At 43.3% G+C, this 19722-nt stretch overlaps 1 protein-coding gene across 1 annotated transcript in view; it reads left to right on the top strand.

Moving 5' to 3' along the window:
• Nucleotides 1-8068, top strand: part of LOC105921153 (adhesion G protein-coupled receptor A3) — a 277946-nt gene extending 269878 nt beyond the window's left edge. The window contains exons 18-19 of the mRNA XM_036126251.1: nucleotides 5473-5568; nucleotides 5659-8068. Of these exons, the coding sequence (XP_035982144.1) occupies nucleotides 5473-5568; nucleotides 5659-7072 (1510 nt within the window). The 3' untranslated portion in view covers nucleotides 7073-8068. The remainder of the gene's footprint in view (nucleotides 1-5472; nucleotides 5569-5658) is intronic.
• Nucleotides 8069-19722: the final 11654 nt, after the last annotated feature.

Genomic DNA, 19722 nt, shown 5'->3' with positions numbered 1-19722 from the left:
GCTCCATTGTGCATGAATTACTGCATCAATGTGGTGTAGCATGGAGGTGTTAAAGTCCAGCTCATCTGTGTTCTGAGGTCTGGTCTCTCTCATGTTTCCCTTTGACCACGGTCCATAAGCTACTCTATGGGGTTTAGGTCAGGCCAGGTTGCTGGCCAATCAAGCTCATTAATACCTAGATCGTTAAAGCAGGGACCTGCCAGGGACGGAAATCAACATCTCCAGAAAGGTTGTCAGCAGGGTGAAGCATGAGATTTTCCTAAAATGTGGCGTAGATGTCTGCACTGTGTACGTGATAAAACACAGCGATTCAAAATCCAGCACATAAAAATCATCATGGTCTGATTAAACTTTACAATGAACCTCAACCAACCTGGATTCTGCGTTTCTCTACTACTCCACAAGACATTGGGACCTTAGATTTCAAATAGCATGCAACAGAAGACCACTGGACAGCTATCCAGTAGTTTTTCTCCTTAGACCAGCTGACCTCCTTGGGACAATGTCTCTGCTCCAGCAATGGCCACCTTAATCGGCTAACCAACTCAAAACCCCTGCAACGTCTTCCTGAGCCTTTCTCTCACTCTGGGTCAGTACTGCTGATTTGACAGATGTCCAGAAGTCATTAACACTTTTCACAAGGAAGGGCAGCCCCAAAGGTCATTGCTGAAGAAGCTGGCTGTTCAGAGTTCTGGATCCAAGCAGCTTAACAGAAAATTGAGAGGAAGAAAGAATTGTGGTGGGAAAAAGGCGCACCGGTAACAGCGATATGCCTTCAATATTTTGGGAAGGCTTCGCAAGGGGTGGACTGAGACTGGAATCAGTGGCTCAAGAGCTACTATAGGCACAGGTGAATCCTAGACGTGGGCTAGATACATCTTACCTGGGCTAAGGAAGGAGAAAAGGAACTGGACTTAAGTTTATTGGTCCAAAGTTCTGCATTTCATTTGGAAATCAAGGTCCCAGAGTCTAGAGGAAGAGTGGAGAGGCACAGAATCCACGTTGCTTGAAGTCCAGTGGGAAGTTTTCACAGTCAGTGATGGTTCGGGGCGCCATGCCATCTGCTGGGGTTGGTCCACTGGGTTTTCTGAAGTCCATAGTCAATGCAGACATCTACCAAGAAATTAAAGAGCATTTTCTGCTTCCCTCTGCAGACAAGCTGTAAGGAGGTGCTGATTTTATTTTCCACTAGGACTTTGTACCTGCCCCCACTGGTAAATGTACCAAAAGCTGGTTCAATGACTGTGGTGTTCCTGTTCTTCTTTGGCCAGCAAACTCCCCTGACCTGAACCCCGTAGAAAATCACCAGGGCAGTTCTCATGAAACAAATGAGAGACACCAGACCCAGCGGGGCAGGTGACCTGAAGGCAGCTATCAAAGCAATCTGGACTTCCTTTACACCTACGCAGTACCTCAATGCCACGGCACATTGATGCAGGAATTCATGCAAAAGAAGGGCCCAACCAAGTATTGAGGGCATAGAAATGGACTTACTTTTCAGAAGTCTGAAATTTGAGCTTTAATATTCTTCTTGATTGGTCTAATGTGTGACGCAACTTTTCTGAGACATTGGATTTTGGGACTTTTCTTTACCTGTGAGCCATAATCATCACAATTTCAAGAAATACAGTCTTGACACATTTGACTCTGTGTAATGAATCTCCAAAATAAACATTTCACTTTCTGAAATGACTAGCAAAATGTCATTGCACTTTTCCGCAATATTGAGATTTTTTGAGATGTACCTGCATGTATCTTTGTGTGATGGCTTTTGAAGCTCTGACTCCGGCAGCAGTCATCACCTTGTGAATCTCCCCCAAACTCTTGAATGAGCTTTGTTTCGCATTCCTCACAAGGCTGCAGTTATCCCTGTTGCTTTTGCAGACTTTTCTACTATGACTTTTCCTTCTACTCACATTTACTTTTAAATCCTACTCCGAACCACTGGCTTCTTTAAGCATGACTTTTTTTTTAACCCTACCCTCCAGGTAGAGGGTAGTAGTAAAGGACAGCTGTCAAGTTAGCAGTTTTCCCTGTGATTGTGTAGGTCCTTTAACATTTCTGTGTTAAAACGTGATTATTATTGGTCTTATTTCTATTCAAAGTTTTTGAGATTAACTTTAAATTAGTTTAGATTAACTTATTGTTTAAATTCTAGTTTGTTGGGAGGCACCTTTACATATCTGGAGTAAATTGATGTAGTGCCAGTGTTTCCAATGAACCTTGGTGGAAGCAGCTTGTATGCTTGCTTTGACTTTATCGTGAATGCAAACAAAATGGCGCCATCATCATTTCCATTGACAACATATTCTTAAATGGTTGAATGAGCCACTTGGATCCTCGAACTCCCTGAAGACAGCCCCATCTGTAAGTCAAGTGCTCATCATTTAAGGAGTATATTTATACTGGATAGCTTAAATTGCTGTTCTGACTAAAAGAAAAAAAACATCCCTGTAAGTTTTGCTTGCCTTTTTTTGTTAGTTTTTCATAAAAGCTGCTCATTCACATCTTTCCTTAAATCAAGGACAGATTCTACATGAAAAAGCAGAAAGCTGCGGCTTGAAGTTCCATCATGTTCAGATCGACGGGAAGCAGATTTGTTTATGTCGTACAGTTTGCACTTTGGTTCGCAGTGAAGAAAACAAATAGTAGGTGTGATTGCGCCCCAAGGGTGTAATCATAAACACTCTGACATGCTCAAACGGTAAACAGAAATGACCCGTTTCTTTTTAATTATTTTTTTTTTTTACCAGATTGGCAGGTTTGGGGGATAACGATGCACGCAAATAGCTTTTCATGTCTGACCACGCGTGTCATTGGGCGTCAATCAAACTGAGAACATACACTTACGCTGACTTAACACAATGTTACTTCAAGGTTGGCAAGAACTTCACTCACTGCATAAGGCCTTCATTTACATTTCTGTTCTCTGTGAGCACTTAAAGTTCCAGCTTTCCAGCCATTCTCTGTGCACAAATGCCAAGATAAGTTTAGGAATAAGTGATTTACTTTATGCTGTTGTTTTTATGGGTGGAAAGATTACACAACAACTTTATTGATTTTTGAACACATAATATTTGGCTGTACATGTTTGAATTTATTGTCTACCTTCTTTCATCTTGTAGTCATTAAGGCTCTTTTTACAATCTTCTCCCTGGATGATTGTAAATGAGTCTTAGCAGCATTTGTTTGGTAAAATTTCCTGGCATTCCAGTGAAGTTGGGGAATAAAATCTGTAGCCTGGATGTCAGAGTTTAGGAAGGCCTATAGGGAACCACATGTTGATCTGCTTTATCCGTTGAAACAACAGTTTTGATTTGGATTTTTGGATCATTGTCCAAGTTTGAGACATCTTGCAATTTATTTGTTGTGATAGTTACCCTTAATTCTACCTTTGATAACCAGCACCATTTGCAGCAAAATCTCCCCACAACATGCCGCTGTGCTTCACAGTCGGTACAGCTTTGTTTTGTTTTAGGTTAGAAAACATGTACTTGACTCCTCCAAACGTATTTCTTGTCATGGTAGCCAAATATCTTATTTTTAATTTACGAAAAATTAGTAGCTTATTCGATTTGAGTCGGATGTTTTAATTATTGGCATTGTTACTGTGTTTGTAACATAGTAACAATACAATTAATGCAGTTGTTGTTGTTGTTCACAACAGGTCTCCCTTGTAAATCAGATCTTGGATCTCAATGAGGTAACCTGTAAAAAGAAAAGTTAAAAAATATCCAGAAGGCATTTGGCTTGCGCATGCGGGCAGCTAAACATATCAGTGGAGCTTCAGTGAACACCCGGTTTGAAATTGAACCTTTCAAAAGTTTCCAGTTCTTGGTAGACTTTAAGGTTGGTCCTTCCAGGGGCGTTCCTGAGCATCATAGCCAATTCCCTTAGTCGTGACAGAATGTAGTCCTCCCACTTTTCATTAGCCATCTATCCATTGTCTATGCTCGCTTATCTGTGCAGGGTCGCATGGGGGCTGGTGCCTATCGCCCAGCTCCTTTTCATTATCCTATCTATGAAATTCCCCAAGCAGGTGCTACCTCCATAATGAATCACAATTTGGGTCAGATATGTGACATTCAGACAAAATTTGGCATTTCTACTGGGCAGTTATAGCAAACATCTCAAAAGTAGATTTGGAATGCTTAAAACCAGCTGACATAAAGCTTCTGCCCTAAACCCTATTAAAGTAAAAGGAACATACTTTCTGTCATTGTGACCAGATAGGAAAATCTTTGTCACGTTCACCAGGGAGTAACTCCTACGCATCAGGCAAAGGTCTCCTCTGGGCAGTCTGTCCCCATTTTTTAGATCCTGGTTGGAAGTTGGCAGTCCTCTGTGAGATTGAGGCACATGAGGAGAACAAATAAGTAAAATTTCCAGCTCAAACAGCGGGGACTGCGCCCACTATCCACTTGGCAATTGTCCACTCCCTAGCATACAAAACGAAGGAGCTGCTCATTCTCAGCACAAGGAACTCATATAAAGGACTCCTAGATCAGGGTATTTTTTGATTTCTAGAAGTCTGCTCTGCCTTGTCAAACCCCCAGTGGGTTTAGGTAAATGGCCAGTCACGCTGAGAAAGGTTTCCCTGGAGATTTGGTCACGTAAAGGTGAGGTCTCTTCCCCACTGCCACTACATGCATATGAGGGATTTCTGCAAAGTTAACGGCACAAGACGTCATGATCCTTCAGGAGAAGCAATTGCTGCAAAGTCAGCGACTCAGTGCAGTTGGTTGGGTCATTTTTTAGGGTTAGGGACAGAAAACTGTGCTGCTTGGATTAATAAACTAAACTTGACAGCATTATTTTATAACTAGAAACGAACTGGAACGTATGTAATTGACTTTAAATCTGTCTGTATTATTTGATAGATATATTTATGTATATGAGTTCGATTTTTCCATAAAGAACATTGAGACGTTGGTTGTACATTTGAACCTATAGATAAACTGAATGCTATTTTTGTCAAATATAGGTTCAGGTGGTCCAAAGTTCATCCATGGGGAAGCACTAATCAATTGCTAGACTCTGGAAGCTTTCAGTTCGGCAGTAATGCCAAAAATACATCAAAACTGATTTTAGAACGCATTTGTAGAACGGCCTTTCACTAAAGCCCCGATCCTGTTGAAAATAAATGCATTATGTGTTAAAGTCATACCTACAAGGCAGAAACTCGACCATTTCAAATGAACTACCAATACTACCAACTATTGATCGTTCATTTCAACTTAAAATAGTCAAATATCTATCCAGAGCTATATTAAAAGCTTCATTAGGGGGTGTTTATGTTTGACACTGTATGCATAATTATGTGTGGATTGAGAATGATTTGCTAAGGGACATTTTTTTATCAGTATATTGTTGAAATTATAAGAAAGTGTAGTTTGATATGTGCAGTCTGTTTTATAAATACTGTTCTGGCTCTTACTTTTTGGTTCTGTGTCTTCCTCTGCCGTGTCACAGATTTTATTTAGTCAGTGGCGGAGTGCCCCTCCTCATCTGTGGCGTCACAGCAGCTGTTAATATGGACATCTATGGAAGCGGAGAGCAGGCGCCGTAGTAAGCTTTTGATCTTTATCTAAAGACTTTAAACGTTATGCGTTTTGAATGTGAAAACAAATGGTTTAAATTGACTCATTTGTGTTGCAGCTGTTGGATGGCATGGGAGCCCAGCCTGGGAGCCTTCTTCGGCCCCGTGGCCTTCATCGTGCTGGTGACCTGCGTCTACTTCCTCTGCACCTTCATTCAGCTCCGGCGACACCCCGAGAAGAAGTACGAGCTTAAGCAGCTGACCGAAGAGCATCAGAGGCTGGCCGCCGGCGACGTGCCGACCCACTGTCACCAGGGAGCCGAGCCCGGGGCGCTGGCGGCGCCGTCTGGTGGCAGCAACTGCCCCGCTGGCTGCCCCGGCATCCCCATCAACCCTGCGCTGCTGGCCAACGAGCACTCCTTCAAAGCTCAGCTACGAACTGCTGCCTTCACCCTCTTCCTGTTCCTGGCCACGTGGACTTTCGGCGCGCTGGCTGTGTCGCAGGGACACTTCCTGGACATGATCTTCAGCTGCCTTTACGGTGCCTTCTCCGTCACCCTTGGCCTCTTCATCCTCATCCATCACTGTGCCAAGCGCGATGACGTCTGGCACTGTTGGTGCTCCTGCTGCCCGGGAAGGCGCGCCGACGCCTCCTCCGGCGCCCAGGGCTCTGCCCAAGCCCGGCCCAAGGTGAACGTGAACGGAAACACCCCGGGCCACGGTCACGGTCACAGCCACTGCCACCACGACTCGCCGTGCCAGGCCAAAGCCCTGCTGAGCTGCGCCCACAGCGGGCTGGGTCACTGTAAACATGCTGCTCTCCCATCCTCGCAAAACCCCGTGACGTGTCTGGCGCCGGTAACCCCGTGCTGCGCCGCCCTCCACAGCCAGCAGCTGATGGAGGAGGAGCCCACGGCCACCCACGTGCTGCTGCACTCTGAACCGGGGATCCAACTGCACCCCTGCCTGAAAAGCGGCACCAGGACTAAAAGCCGTCAGTTCGGCCACAAGGCCGGAGCCGGCGCCTGCGGGGCGGGGAGCGACAGGGAATACGCCTATCACATCTCCTCCAGCGCAGACGGGGGCAGTATGCACAGCTCGCACACGGACAGCCCCCACAGCACGCGCGAGCGGCACGCCCACATCTGTCCCCATCTGGCCCACGAAGGCCACCCAGACAGGCATCACACGTGCCATGCCACCGCAGCCACCCTGCACGAATCGTTGGCGTGCCACAACCCCTGCCACAGGCACATCTGCTGCTCCAAGGCAGACCTTTTCCCTTCCTTGTGTCCGGCCGAGTCAGGGGACACGGGCGTCTTCCTGTGCGGCTGCAGCAAAGCGGCCGAGGAGGAACCGGCGGCGGCGCACCACCACCTGGAGCTGCACGGCCCGCGCAGACAATCGTGCCCCCAGAACCCGTCCAGTCAGAACGGGATTCTAAAGGGAGGCATGCAGGAAGGACTCCTGTACACCTCAGACAGCACAGGGAATATACGCACCGGCCCCTGGAAGAATGAAACTACTGTGTAGTGCAGGAACAGAAGACGTTACAGGCGGTGCGCCGCCTCCTCCTCCTCCTGCCAAAACGAATTTCGCCTCCCTTTCTAGATAAAATAAAAAAAAAGAAGTGAAATTACATTTTAAACATCACAATCAACGTGAGAATTTTTTTTTTATTTCAATATCCACATGTTTTTTATGTGTGCCGTTTTTCTTGTACAGAAATCTTATATCATGCAAACGCCTTCAGAGGTGCGTCCATAGACCGAAGAGAACCACTTTCAACACTAACAGTTTGTGAAATGTTGTCTCACGTTATACCATCAGATTTAACTAAAGGTATCCCCACTGCTCCATATTACTACAGATCTATCTCTCTATATATATTCAAAACAGTGAATGGTTGTATGTGTGATTGTGTGTGTTAGTGCTCAAAGGCAACAAGCTGCAAGATGTTTTTACTCTGAATCTGAAACCACCAATAGTCTACGTTGACAGTGAATCTCCAGTACTTTGGCATTCATGTTCTATCTAGACGACTAAACCAGCAATTTTAGACTTCATATGGGTATTTTTCTTTTTTTCTTTTTTCTTTTTTTTTGCCATCACAACTGTGAATACCTACTAGAGATTTTTCTAAATGATATACAAAGATACCTTTGCTTGGCAGAGATGTGTGGGTGCCAGTTTAGTTGTAGAAAAATCACAGCAGAAAAAGCAAAGTGAAAACTATGCGTGCTCCTATCCAGGTTTCTATTGATCGTGATGTCTATATGATGTCTTCACCTTAGTGTTTTCCCTCTTCCTGAAAAGAATAAATCGACGGCACATCAGGAGGAACGGCGATGTCACTGTGGATGGTGAGCTAATGTCAGTGAGTTATTGGATTCACTCCGTTTACTCAAAGTCGGGTCATGACAGTGAGTTATTGGTTTGATTTTTTTCTTTTTCTTTTCATCTCAGTTTTCAAATGTTCCACCTGACAAAACTGCTTGTAAAGACAGTCATTAAAAGCAACCAAGTGTTTGAATGTGACCATTGGAATCAGTCAGAAAGCTACTAAAGAGGCCATTTTGGAAGTCCTGCGCAGAAGCGATAACCCCTTTTTATGTTGCATTTTTTCTATGTTTTGAACAAAAGCTACACATTTATTACTTTGATCCAATACAACTGTTGCTGCTGACCTTGTCATTTTTTATTTTGCCACATGCCGAGATGTATTCCCCGCTCAAACAAATGTCTGCTGTATATTCCACTGGTAATCTGCATTTAGCCAAAGCAGCTCCGGTCAGAAGTTTGTGTGCTCATCATTGGCAGAAATATTATACATTTGAAGGTTTTTTTTAAAGCATTCTTCTTCTGATGCGTGAATGCTAATCCACAAAAACAAATACAAAAAAAAAGCTTCAAAGATTTTAACAAGATTTAGGGACCAGAAGATTAATTTTGGATTTTATCTAATCAGAATTATGCACCCCAGCTCACATACAAACATACACCCCCACTAATATTTGGTTGAAAATCTCCTACCAAGTTGCACCTTGACCATCAACAATGGTCAAACATAATTGTGGCTGTATCTTGGACCATCCCATTAGAGGAGTTAATTTAAAGGATTTCTTGGCCCATGCTGCTAAGCAGAGTTGCTAAAATTTTAAGTATGTTGATATCATAACCAGCCCAGAGACGTAATGGTAACTTGCTTTATGTGTTTTAACGCCGGTTCTCATGTGTTTTGCAAATCTTTATGCTGTTTCGAATACCCAGTGTGTTCCCAGTCTCAGATAAGATAAGATGCGTTTATTTGTCATTATACATACAACAAAATTTTGTAGCTCAGATGAAGGGTTAGCCACTAATGGCTGACCTGACCAGCATGTCTTTAGTGGTAGGGGAAACCTGAACGCCCAGAGCAAACTGGGCAGAGGCAGACACGGGGAGAACATGCAAACTCCACACAGAAATATATTTCAGGACTGGAAGCTGAAGAATTTGGAGGTAGTTCTGAATTCAACACCAACAACCCTTGGTGCTACCACCATGCTTGATGGTTGGTAAAGTGTTCCCACGGTCAAAAGCCTCAACTTGTCTCCTAACCGAGTTTTGTCATTGTGGCCAAAAGGCTCATTTATCCATCAGGCATGCGGCTTGTCCATATTTCAGCCAAGACAAGAAGTGCTGATGTTGGAGTAGAGGCTACTTTATTAGTTGGAACCTACTTAGTCCATATTGATATAAAACTGGCTTCAATGTGGACAGCTGCACTGGTGATGTTCTTTCGGTTCGGTGACGACGGCTTGATTTTTGATAGATCACATGTTCCGGATGTCATCGATTTGATTTGTGATTGACGAATGAGAATAACTCATTTGACTCAGGCTTGGTTATAAACACTTGTTTTGAAAAAGATAACATAAAAATGTAGAACGGCCTGTGTAAACAGGCACAACCTCAGCCCTGTGATAGATTTGTACACTTTGCTTTAAAAAGCCGGGCTGGTGCCAGGAAATCAGCCGGTTTGAATGAACTTCACCAACTCTGGCAGGAAAAGTGGTCGGATATCCAGCCAGATGCCTGCTAATCGCTCCAAAAGGTGCCTGGTCCAATGGACCAAGGAATTCATCCAAGGATCAGTGGAGGTGTATGTATGGGAGCTTGATTTTTAATTTCGACCATGTGTGGGGGAGAGATAAAAAAAAACATGTACCCGGTTCTTGTCGTTTGTCTTATGTTTAAAGAATAGTTCCAATAAATCATTAAAGACCCAAAACTTAGTACGCTATTCATGCCAATGATTACCACATAAAAACCTCTGACCTAAACTGTCTTATCTCCTAATCCTGCTGAGGGGGGGTGGGAAGCCCATTTTAGACATTAACTATTGTCAGGGCAGGCCAAGGCTGACGTATGGATCGCTCTTTTGTTACCAAGAAGGTCACATTCTCTTTGAAGAATTGCTACTCCAAAGAGGAGGCAAAGGTGTCTCAGCATTGATCCAGCAGCAGTTGTTTGTCATATGAACGATGACGCCTCAGACAAAACTAGTGACACATTGAGGCAGAAGACTAAAAATAAAAATGTTTCTAAAGCGGCAACCCACGTCGGCATGCACACCATCTCTGAAGCCCTCCGCGTGCTCCTGTGTCCTTGTATATAGAATTGGTTTCTGATTAATTATTTTATATGAGATTAAAGATGTTTAAGAATAAAGTCTATATGTAAAGAAAAGTTGGGGGATAAAAAAAAAAGTGATGACCATTCAATGTTAATGCTCAGTATCTGAGTTTGAATATGTCCTATTTGTTTTCAGATGGCCTTTATCTGTCCATAAAGTATGCAGACATGCTACGTGTTGTGAGACTTTCATATCCGAAACAGACATGCACGACACATGACATTCAGCCCTTCAGAAAACCCCTTTGCTCTGAAATAGATGCATCTCAGTAAATCAGAATGTCGGTTTGTTTATTGTTTCAGTAAATTAGTACATTTATTTTAATATAAACGATTTCTGATTACAGTCAGTGAAAACCCCAAAGTTCTTGCTAATCAGAAGGATTCCACCACACCAATGAAAAGGGATTTTTAATCCAGAAATATTAAGGACATTATTTTGGTCTACGCAATCTGACAATCCGGAGACTGCTGGCTGGGCAGTTGTGAAGCTGTAGACAACTGACAAAGTCGACGAAGATGTAAAGCCACAACGGCAATGGAAAATTGAGTGGAAGGAAAAAAGTGTGGTAGAAAAACCTATACAGACAACAGTGGCTTGAGAGGATTGTGCTACAAAGAGCGTTCAAGAATTAGGCTGAGATTCACAACAGCCAAATTGAACTAGAGATAAGAGCTAAGGAGAACATAACTTTTCTGATGCTTGTAAATTCTGCATTTTGATTAGGAAATCCTGGAGTCTAGTGCACTGCAAAAACAGAACTAAAAGTAAGTCAAATTTTCTTGAAATTAATGTATTTTTCCTTGATTTAAGCAGGTAAATAAGACTATTTGCCAATGGAATGAGTATTCGTACCCCTAAAATAGGATAATTAGATATACTGGACTTGAAATAAGATGATAGAGATGAAATGTTCCTATTTTAAGTGCAAACATATTATTCCATTGCCAAATAATCTTATTTACCCTCTTAAATCAAGGAAAAATACATTAATTTCAGAAAATCTGACTTACTTTTAGTTTCCTTTTTGCAGTGTGGAAGCATGAAGAGGCACAGAATCCAACTTGCCAGGGGCACCATGTGAGGTCCCCATGGTCAGGAGCCATGTCACCTGCTGGCGTCGGAGCCCTTTGGTTTGTTGAGTCCAGGGACAGCAAAACAAAAATCTAGGAAATATTGGATCACTTGCTTCTCTGTGCTGACAAACTTCATGGAGATGCTGGTTTCATTTCCCAGCAGGACCTGGGACCTGCTCACAGTTCCAAAAGTACCAATACAAAATGTATTGACCATTGTCCTTGATTGGCCTTAAAAGTCACCTGACCTCAAATATGTGGGTTATTGTCAGTGGAAAGATCAGAGACAGCAGATCTAATAATGCAGATAAGCTGAAAGCTAATATTAAAAGAACCTGAGCTTCATGAACCCATCAGTGGAGCCACGTCTTTATTCTCTCATGTCACACTGCATCAATGCAGTAATTCTTGCAAATGGAGCCCCGACCAGTATTAAGTGCAGATACTGTCCATTAAGTACATTGACTATTCAGAAGGCTGATATTTCTTTATTAAAAATCCCCTTTTCTTCATTGGTGATTTTCTTCTTTTTTAAGAAACTGATTTAAGGTTTCTATGAGCGCTGAGCTTTAATGGTCAAAATTAACAGAAAGAAGAAAACTTCAAGTATATCGCTGTGTCTGGAATGAATAAATTAACTTTTTAATGATATTCTCGTTCCTGTACAACAGAAAAGTTTGTTTAAAAAAACAGGTGGCTTCTAGAGAGTCTGGAGATTTTGTAATTATTGTATCGCCAAAATCAAGCCTGTGCTGCAAAACCCCACGTGCAATCAGAGGGAACATGGGTGTAGGTCAGCTTCGCTGTACAACTTGTGTATTTGCTGATCGTGTGTTTTAGGAACAGCCCAAGCTTTTTTCTTTTTTTTTCTTTGCGGTGTCTTTGAGACGATGTGTTCATCACAGGCTGCCGTAGGCCGTCTCCTCTGAAGTCATCGTTAGCAGATGTACTGCCCCAACCGAGCTTCATGCTGGCTTTACTCTCAGCCCACCAGACAGCTGCTGGAATACTCACCTGTGGTACTGTGACAAAAAAACAAACCTGAAGCCAGTTTTCACTCTTTTCTACACTGACACAAGATACCCAATAAATGTATTTTTTCACCATGCAACGGATGAACGCGTCTTTGGCTCAGCGTGGATGGGTGCATGAGTGTGTGTCTAACTTGTATGACAACGATCCCGGCAGCTGAAACCTGTTGTTTCCTTTCACTTCCCAATACTCCGTGTTTATGTCTTTAAGCGGTGCGATTGGAAGCCGAGATGTCTCACAGAGGAGGAAATCAGGCCATTGTAGCCATGGGTAGCGGTGCTGCTGTGTGGGGTGTACATAGACATCATATACGTAGACGCGTCATTGGGCAGGTTCTGCCTATGCTGCGATCCGCCATGTTGAATGTGGCAAATCTGCAGTTACTCAGTCACTTAAACAGTATCAGGGTGACTTTAATCTCTGAATATACTTTGTATTTGTAATATTTTTATTTTTGTAATATTACAAGTTTATTTTCGTATCCCTTTAGCTTCATTCTTCTGTCTTTATTCTCGTTAAGAATAAAAATAATTAAAGTAATCTAACCTGGCCCTATTACTCCAGGAGTGAAATAATTCTGCAAACTGTGAACATTTTGGAAATGTTCCCCCTTAATTCTCATAATATGACGTTTTTCTCATAACATTACCACTTTTATGTTTTTTTTATTATTGTTTTTTACTTTATTGACCTAGGTCTTCTTTTTCTCATATTAGTAATTTTTCCTCTTTAATACTCCCCCAAAAAGTGTGTGAAATAAAGTTTCACATGTGACACAGTTTTATGAAATAATGAAGACCACAATGTTTAGATTTAACAAACTGATCCTTATATACATAACACATACACATATACATACCTCATTCCATGCAGCACAGGAATGAGGCATCTTCTCTGATTCACGTTCACAATAACAGAACTTAACTTTTTTCTGCCACATACAATATGGCGGTGACGTTGATGTGCGAACCTGCGCCCTATGACGCGTCTACGTATATGTCGTCTATGGGGGTGAAGGCTTGCACGCGAGTTGTCTCTCCTCAGACCTTTTCCACATGTGCACACATCGCACAGGAAATGAGAGGCGGCGTCTTCTTCTGTCTCACTAATCACACCCAGATTTGACAGGCCATGAAATGCCTGAGTACATTTAATATGCTGCTTGATTCCTTTTTTTTTTTTTTTTATGTGCAAGGCCAACCCCGCGGCCTTCCTCTGCCTCACCTTCATCCGGTAGTTTGCTGACTGAAAGCTGTGTGTAGTGGTGGACCACATCCACAGCTCCTTATCTACTAAGAAGATGCAGAGCAAGCATGAGCGCCGAACGGTTTTTTATTAAAAGGTAAGTTAAGGATTTCCTAAACGGCTGTCTTAACGAGACAAATACAAAACATATTAGGAGCACTGCTAAAGTGAATAATTGGCTTGTTTCGGTGCAAAAGTAACTGCAGGTAAACACAAAGTGTAAACGCATGCTCCCCCATCTGCTGGTGAGACTGGTCCTTGATGCCCCCCTGTGATTTTAGCAATTTTCCGGCATGTTTCACAAGTAACTAACCTGATTTTAAATAGCCCATAAAATACTTTGGCACAGTTTGCCAAATTAAAACCTAAAACCTTGACATATTTTTGGAGGATTTCATGTGCTAAACCCACACAAACGTGTGCCTTCTGGAAGGTTTTCGAGTGCATATGTGTTCAGCGCTTTAATCTGATTACCGGGAATAAACCCCCAGTTCAATCAATTGCCTTCTGTTGTCTCCAAAGTAAAAAAATAAAAAATAAATAAATAAATAATCCACCTGTATAAATTCAGATGGTCTGTGAAGGTCTCAGTGGTTTTTAGAAAACAGGCATCATCATACAGACCAAGGGACACAGCGGGAATGAAGCCATGGAGAAGGCTGCAGCAAGGTTAGGTTTGAAAACAAAACCTAAAGCTTTGGACGTGTGGAAGACCGCTGCTCATTCCATCATCTGAAAATGCAAAACTTCACCTAAAACTATGGGTTGGAATCTGTTGCTCCAAAGCTAATCAACACTGTCTCTAAATAACAAAAAGGAATTAAAAAAAAAACTGAGAAATGAACAATGTTATCAATTATAAAGGTTAAAGGAAACATTCGCTTTCAGCAGAGCTGTGTTTTTGTTAACTCTGTGCACATAAAAAAAGATTTCTCTTTTTATTCTTAATGTCATTTTGCTGCAACTGTGTGCTTTCATGTGTGTTACCCCCTTATATGAATCTCCCTCGTATACTGAAAGAACTCATTTGGTAATATAAGAAATAACGTTGTTTTTTTTATGTCTCTTATTTTTCGTATTCTGAGTATTTATTTAGAACACGAAAACTCAATGGCCTTTATCATGTATTTATGTATGTAAAATACTGTTTGAAATATTTTTTTTTCCTCAACAATCAAGAAGGATTTATGTCTCCTGACAAATTGTCTTGGAGTGCAAAAAGACGAAAGCTTTCCGATTCGTGGCCTAGACCGACTGTCTGGGCAAAGAGATCAGTTATCAGAAAAGCAGCCGAGTTTCCCTTGGTACTCTGGAGGAGCTGTAGAGATCCACAGCTCAGGAGGGAGAACCTGTTAACATGACAACAGTTTAGGGTGTACTCAACAACTCTTTGCCGTATGGAATAGAGGCAACAGGAGAGTTACTGTTGACAGACCACTAGCCGTGAAGGAGACAAACATTTCAAACGAGGCGCTCACGTTCAGAAGAGATCAAAAGCATATTTTTTTGTGTTATACCTTCTCAACCCTATCATTGACTAACACTCTACCCAGGCCACGCCATCCCCAGACTGAAACATCATGCTGTGGGGAGGCGTCTCCGATTGGGGCAGGGAAACTGGCCAGAGTTCATTTGAAGATGGGTGGAGGGACCTGCAGGGAAATCATCGAAGGAAACCCGTTAGAGGCTGCAAAAGAGTGAAAAGCGGTGCAGACGTTCACCTTCTAGCTGGAGCGCAACTTGAAATATTCAGCTGGATCTGCAATGGAATGGCCGAGGAAAGTCCAGACCTAATTCCAAATGAAAATCCGTGGAAAGGGATCTAAAAATAGGTGTCCACAGACACTCTCCATCCAGTCTTGCTGAGCTTCTTCTTGCAAAGATAATTCAGCCCCCTGATCCAATCGTTGGCTCGGGGGGCTGAATATCCACAAATGCATTAGAAAACCTTTCAGATTTGTTTTTATAAATAACTGAGACAACCACCAATAATTTCCTTTGCACTTCACGATCATGCCCTGCTTTGTATTGGGGACGTAGCGCAGAAAATTACCCCAAAAATACATACCTTTAAGTCTGTGGTTGTATAGGACGACGTGTGAAAAGGGTGTAAATACTGTGGGGATGCAAACAGTAAAATCTGGGCGTTTTAGGGCTGGTAAAGGCAACAAAATTATTCAACCCCCTCCATTTGATGAAGGGTGGGACTCCTGTTCCCGTCCCTGATCTCTCACATGCCATGTCATCCTGACTCCATATGCCTTCGGCACTCTCGCACTCCTCTTCCTCCTCAAGTGTTAAGTAGTTCTGTCTCCCATCAATAACCCAGCCTGCTCCTCCGGCTCCGATCTTGGCAGACAAGACTTGTGACAGCGGGCTGTGATCGTCATGCTAATGCTGTCCTTGACTTAAATAACATGCTCGAGACTCGCAGGGTGGGAGAGCAAGTGCTGAGCGGCAGAGAGAACAGGGCGGGTGGCGCTGTGGTTTCATCCTCGTGTGTGTGTGTGCGCGTGTGCACGTGTGTGTGTGTGTGTGTGTGTGTGTGTGTGTGCGTGTGTGCAGGAGATGAAGGCAGGATTGGAATTGGAGGCTCAGTGGATGAAGGAATAAGTGGGAGGAAGGTTGGAAGATCAAAGAAAAAGAGAGGACAAAAAGAGGTGGGCAAAGCTGCTTATGAGATATCATCATTTAATTTCTAGAAAGCAGCATTTCTAATGTGTGTGTGTGTGTGTGTGTGTCCCAGAAATTGCTTCCGTTGTGTGCATTTGTGACTGAAATGTGTATCCAAGCCTGATAGATGGATCTTAATGTGTCGCTGGTTTAACGGTATCGTAACATTTAATGAGAAAACGACAAGCAAACACAAGCTGGCCGTGCTTGTGTGTTATTTGGTGATGAATCAGCTGTGAAAGATGTTGATTTGTCACAATTCCCCATTTGAGGTACTCGATGGTACTATGCACGGCATCCACCATCCACACAGCATTTTTTTATACATATTTGGTCATGACCGCGGCGTCGGGCCCCGATATGTCACCCTCGGCAGAAGATGCATCCCAGCCAGCCAAAGGCTCTCGGCAGCGCCGAGGAAGACTCGCATCCTTCCTCTAAGCACCAGACAGTAATGAACAAATACGCTAACCTATCCCTCCTCGCTCAGGCCTATTCCTCTGCTTCCCACTCTCTTACTGTCAACACAGCTGCACCTGATATCTATTATGTGACAATCCGAAGGCAGCTTCCCATTTCTGAGGAAGCAACTTGACGTCTCAGTGAGTGGCAAGCCTGAATGTTCCCTTTAACTTGTTTTCCCGTGACAACCAGCGGGCCCTGCTGTGCCGCTGAATTACTTCGTGCATCAAATCGCTGGAGGGGGGGAAAAAAAAAAAAAAAAACGCTGAAGTGGTGACACAGACTATGAGTCAGGTGAGTGTGATTATTACCGAGCCCTTTAAACTCATGGCTGTGTTCTGGATGTGGTGAGGCCAACGGGCCTCCGGTCCGCGTTGCTTCGCGCGCTTGTCCCACCGTCGCTCTTCTCGACGAGCCTCTTCTTTGTTACCTGCTGTAGATCTTCCTCTGATGGGGATGCAACGCTGCACAACAACAAGGGTGCAAAGAATCGTGCGTTTTTTTCACCCATTAATCAAGTGGGTCATAAGGGTGTAGGAGGCTGTCACTCTGCAGCGTAACGTCAAGGCTCACACAAGACAGCCGGGTAGGTGAGCGAGGGTGAAGCAACCATGGGTAACGCTTTATATTAATGTCCTTGTAATAAGCATTAGTTAATACGTAATAAGACCTTAATAAGTGCCATGCACTTATAAATATCCTAACATGTTTCTTATAAGTTATTATAAATATGTTATAGTCTGCTATTAACAACATCATAAGGAGTCTATTAATGCATATAGTCTTATAAACAAATAATAATGTTAATAAGCATCTAGTAGGCACTTATTAAGGTATTATTAGCTACTAACTAATGCTTCTTACATGGACCTTTATATAAAGCGTTACCCAACTGTGTTTCCTTTCTCAAACCTCCCCCCCCCCCCCCCCCCCCCCCCCCCCCCCCCCATGCTTTCAGACCTTCAGGGAAGAGGGAGAACAGGGCAGCTGGGGGACTGGGTGGTGGGCAAAATGACCAGGAGACAGGAAGGAGATCCGAGTGTGTGGAGGGGGAACAATAAAGCCAGCAGATTATGCTGAGGAAGCCTTTTGTTAAGGGTTGTTAAATCCCACATGGCTGCTGATAGTCATTTATCTTTGCTGCACTCTGTAAAATGCTGGTTTATACGGAGCACACTTCTGTAAAAGTTTTTTTTTTTTTTTTTTTACATGTTTAGTAATTAGTAAATTATTCTAAAGACCTATTGTTAATTAGCCCGCTCACGTCCTTTGTCTTCTGCTGATCTGACGTCGGTTCTGGTCTGCCTGGTCTCCTGACAGGCCCTTCAAAATTAGCTACGTATGATGTGCTCCGTGAGCTTCGTGGTCTGAAGGCACAACATTTGACTTAAACGGAGGAGCGTCTGCGGGAGTCTATTTTAAGGCGCCTTACACTGCTTCGTTTTGGGACACCGTGGAAAATTCAAAAGGAATCAGGAAGATAATTATGGACCCCCACATGTCGGCATAATCTTTATAGATAATTTCCAGATCCCCTGAGGAGGCAGGTTAATCTGTTCAAACAGTTACACGCAAGCACAAACACAGCTGGGAATCCCTAGCCATCATCCAGAGGTGAACATGTTTTGGTGGGAAAAATGCGTGTCAACCCCAAAATGTAGGCAAGAGAACTTGGTAGGATGCTGGATCTGGTAGGAGAGTGCCAATATATACAATAAAATGGGTTGTGTACCCTACATGGGCTGAAAGGCCACTCAGAAAGTGGGAAACCATTACTCCAGAAGCACAGAGACAGTCCTGTGGTCTGAAGAAACCAACGTTGAAGTGTTGGACTATAATGACCATCAACATTATCGTGCATTGTGCCCTGTCTTTCTTGGTTTTTTTTCCCCATAATCTGTTGTTTTTTTAGGCTGACTGGCTGTTGGTCTCTCTCTGCTCGGCTCCACTCCACTTAGCTAATTAGTATGAGCAGCTTCAACTGTCTCTCTCCCAATTACCCGCACCCATTCCACCTATGGTCCTGCCCGCTTATACCCGCCTCTCGCAGCCTGTCCCTGCCAGGTCATTGAAAGCCTTGTAGTGTGAGTAGCGGTCCAGTGTTTGTCGTTTGTGTCGCCTCTCCCCTGTTTCCTGATCATAGTTTCCTGTTTTTGGACTTCCCTGTTCCGCTTTGCCCTCGCTTGGACACCTCATCAGCTCTCTGATTCTGGACACAACCTTGTATTTGCTTTTGACCAGGATGGCAGGCCAGCACTGGACCTGTCTGCCACTTGCTGACTGCTTTTATCCATGTATGGCCCTAGCTACGTCCCACGGACCTGCTCTCTGCCTCCAGCCTATTCAGACCGTCATCTCCTGCTGTCGGCACTGCCTGTCTTCTGCTCCACTTTGGACTCAAACCTGCCAGCGCTAAGTTTTTGTTTACTCTTTTATTCTTTTATTCTTTTAAGCATAACACCATGTCTGGCTTCAATATCGGATTAACGATATTAGTGAAAGGAGAACCGCTTCCTTTGGATTGGCTCACTAGAAGAAGCCTGCTCTTTTGGCTCCTGAGTGGGAGTGGTTTCATCCGTCTTCACACAGCCTTTGGATTCTAGTCAAATCCGAGCCCACAACCTTCCAAAAATTAATTACAAAGTGTGCGCTCCCTTTTCTCCGGACATTTTCGTTAATTTCTGTGAGGTGGGTTGTGCTTATACATACTGTCACGCAAAAGATTGTGGTATACCTTCAATTCAATTCAATTCAATTCAATTTTATTTATATAGCGCCAAATCATGAAACATGTCATCTCAAGGCACTTTACAAAGTCAAGTTCAATCATATTATACAGATTGGGTCAGATTATACAGATTGGTCAAAAATGTCCTATATAAGGAAACCAGTTGATTGCATCAAAGTCCCGATAAGCAGCATTCACTCCTGGGGAAGCGTAGAGCCACAGGGACAGTCGTCTGCATTGTACATGGCTTTGCTGCAATCCCTCATACTGAGCAAGCATGAAGCGACAG

The sequence above is a fragment of the Fundulus heteroclitus genome, chromosome 22 (assembly GCF_011125445.2).
Source record: "Fundulus heteroclitus isolate FHET01 chromosome 22, MU-UCD_Fhet_4.1, whole genome shotgun sequence".
Taxonomy (NCBI): domain Eukaryota; kingdom Metazoa; phylum Chordata; class Actinopteri; order Cyprinodontiformes; family Fundulidae; genus Fundulus; species Fundulus heteroclitus.
The sequence above is the reverse complement of the archived record's forward strand: the minus strand, read 5'-3'. Positions and strand labels throughout refer to the sequence as shown.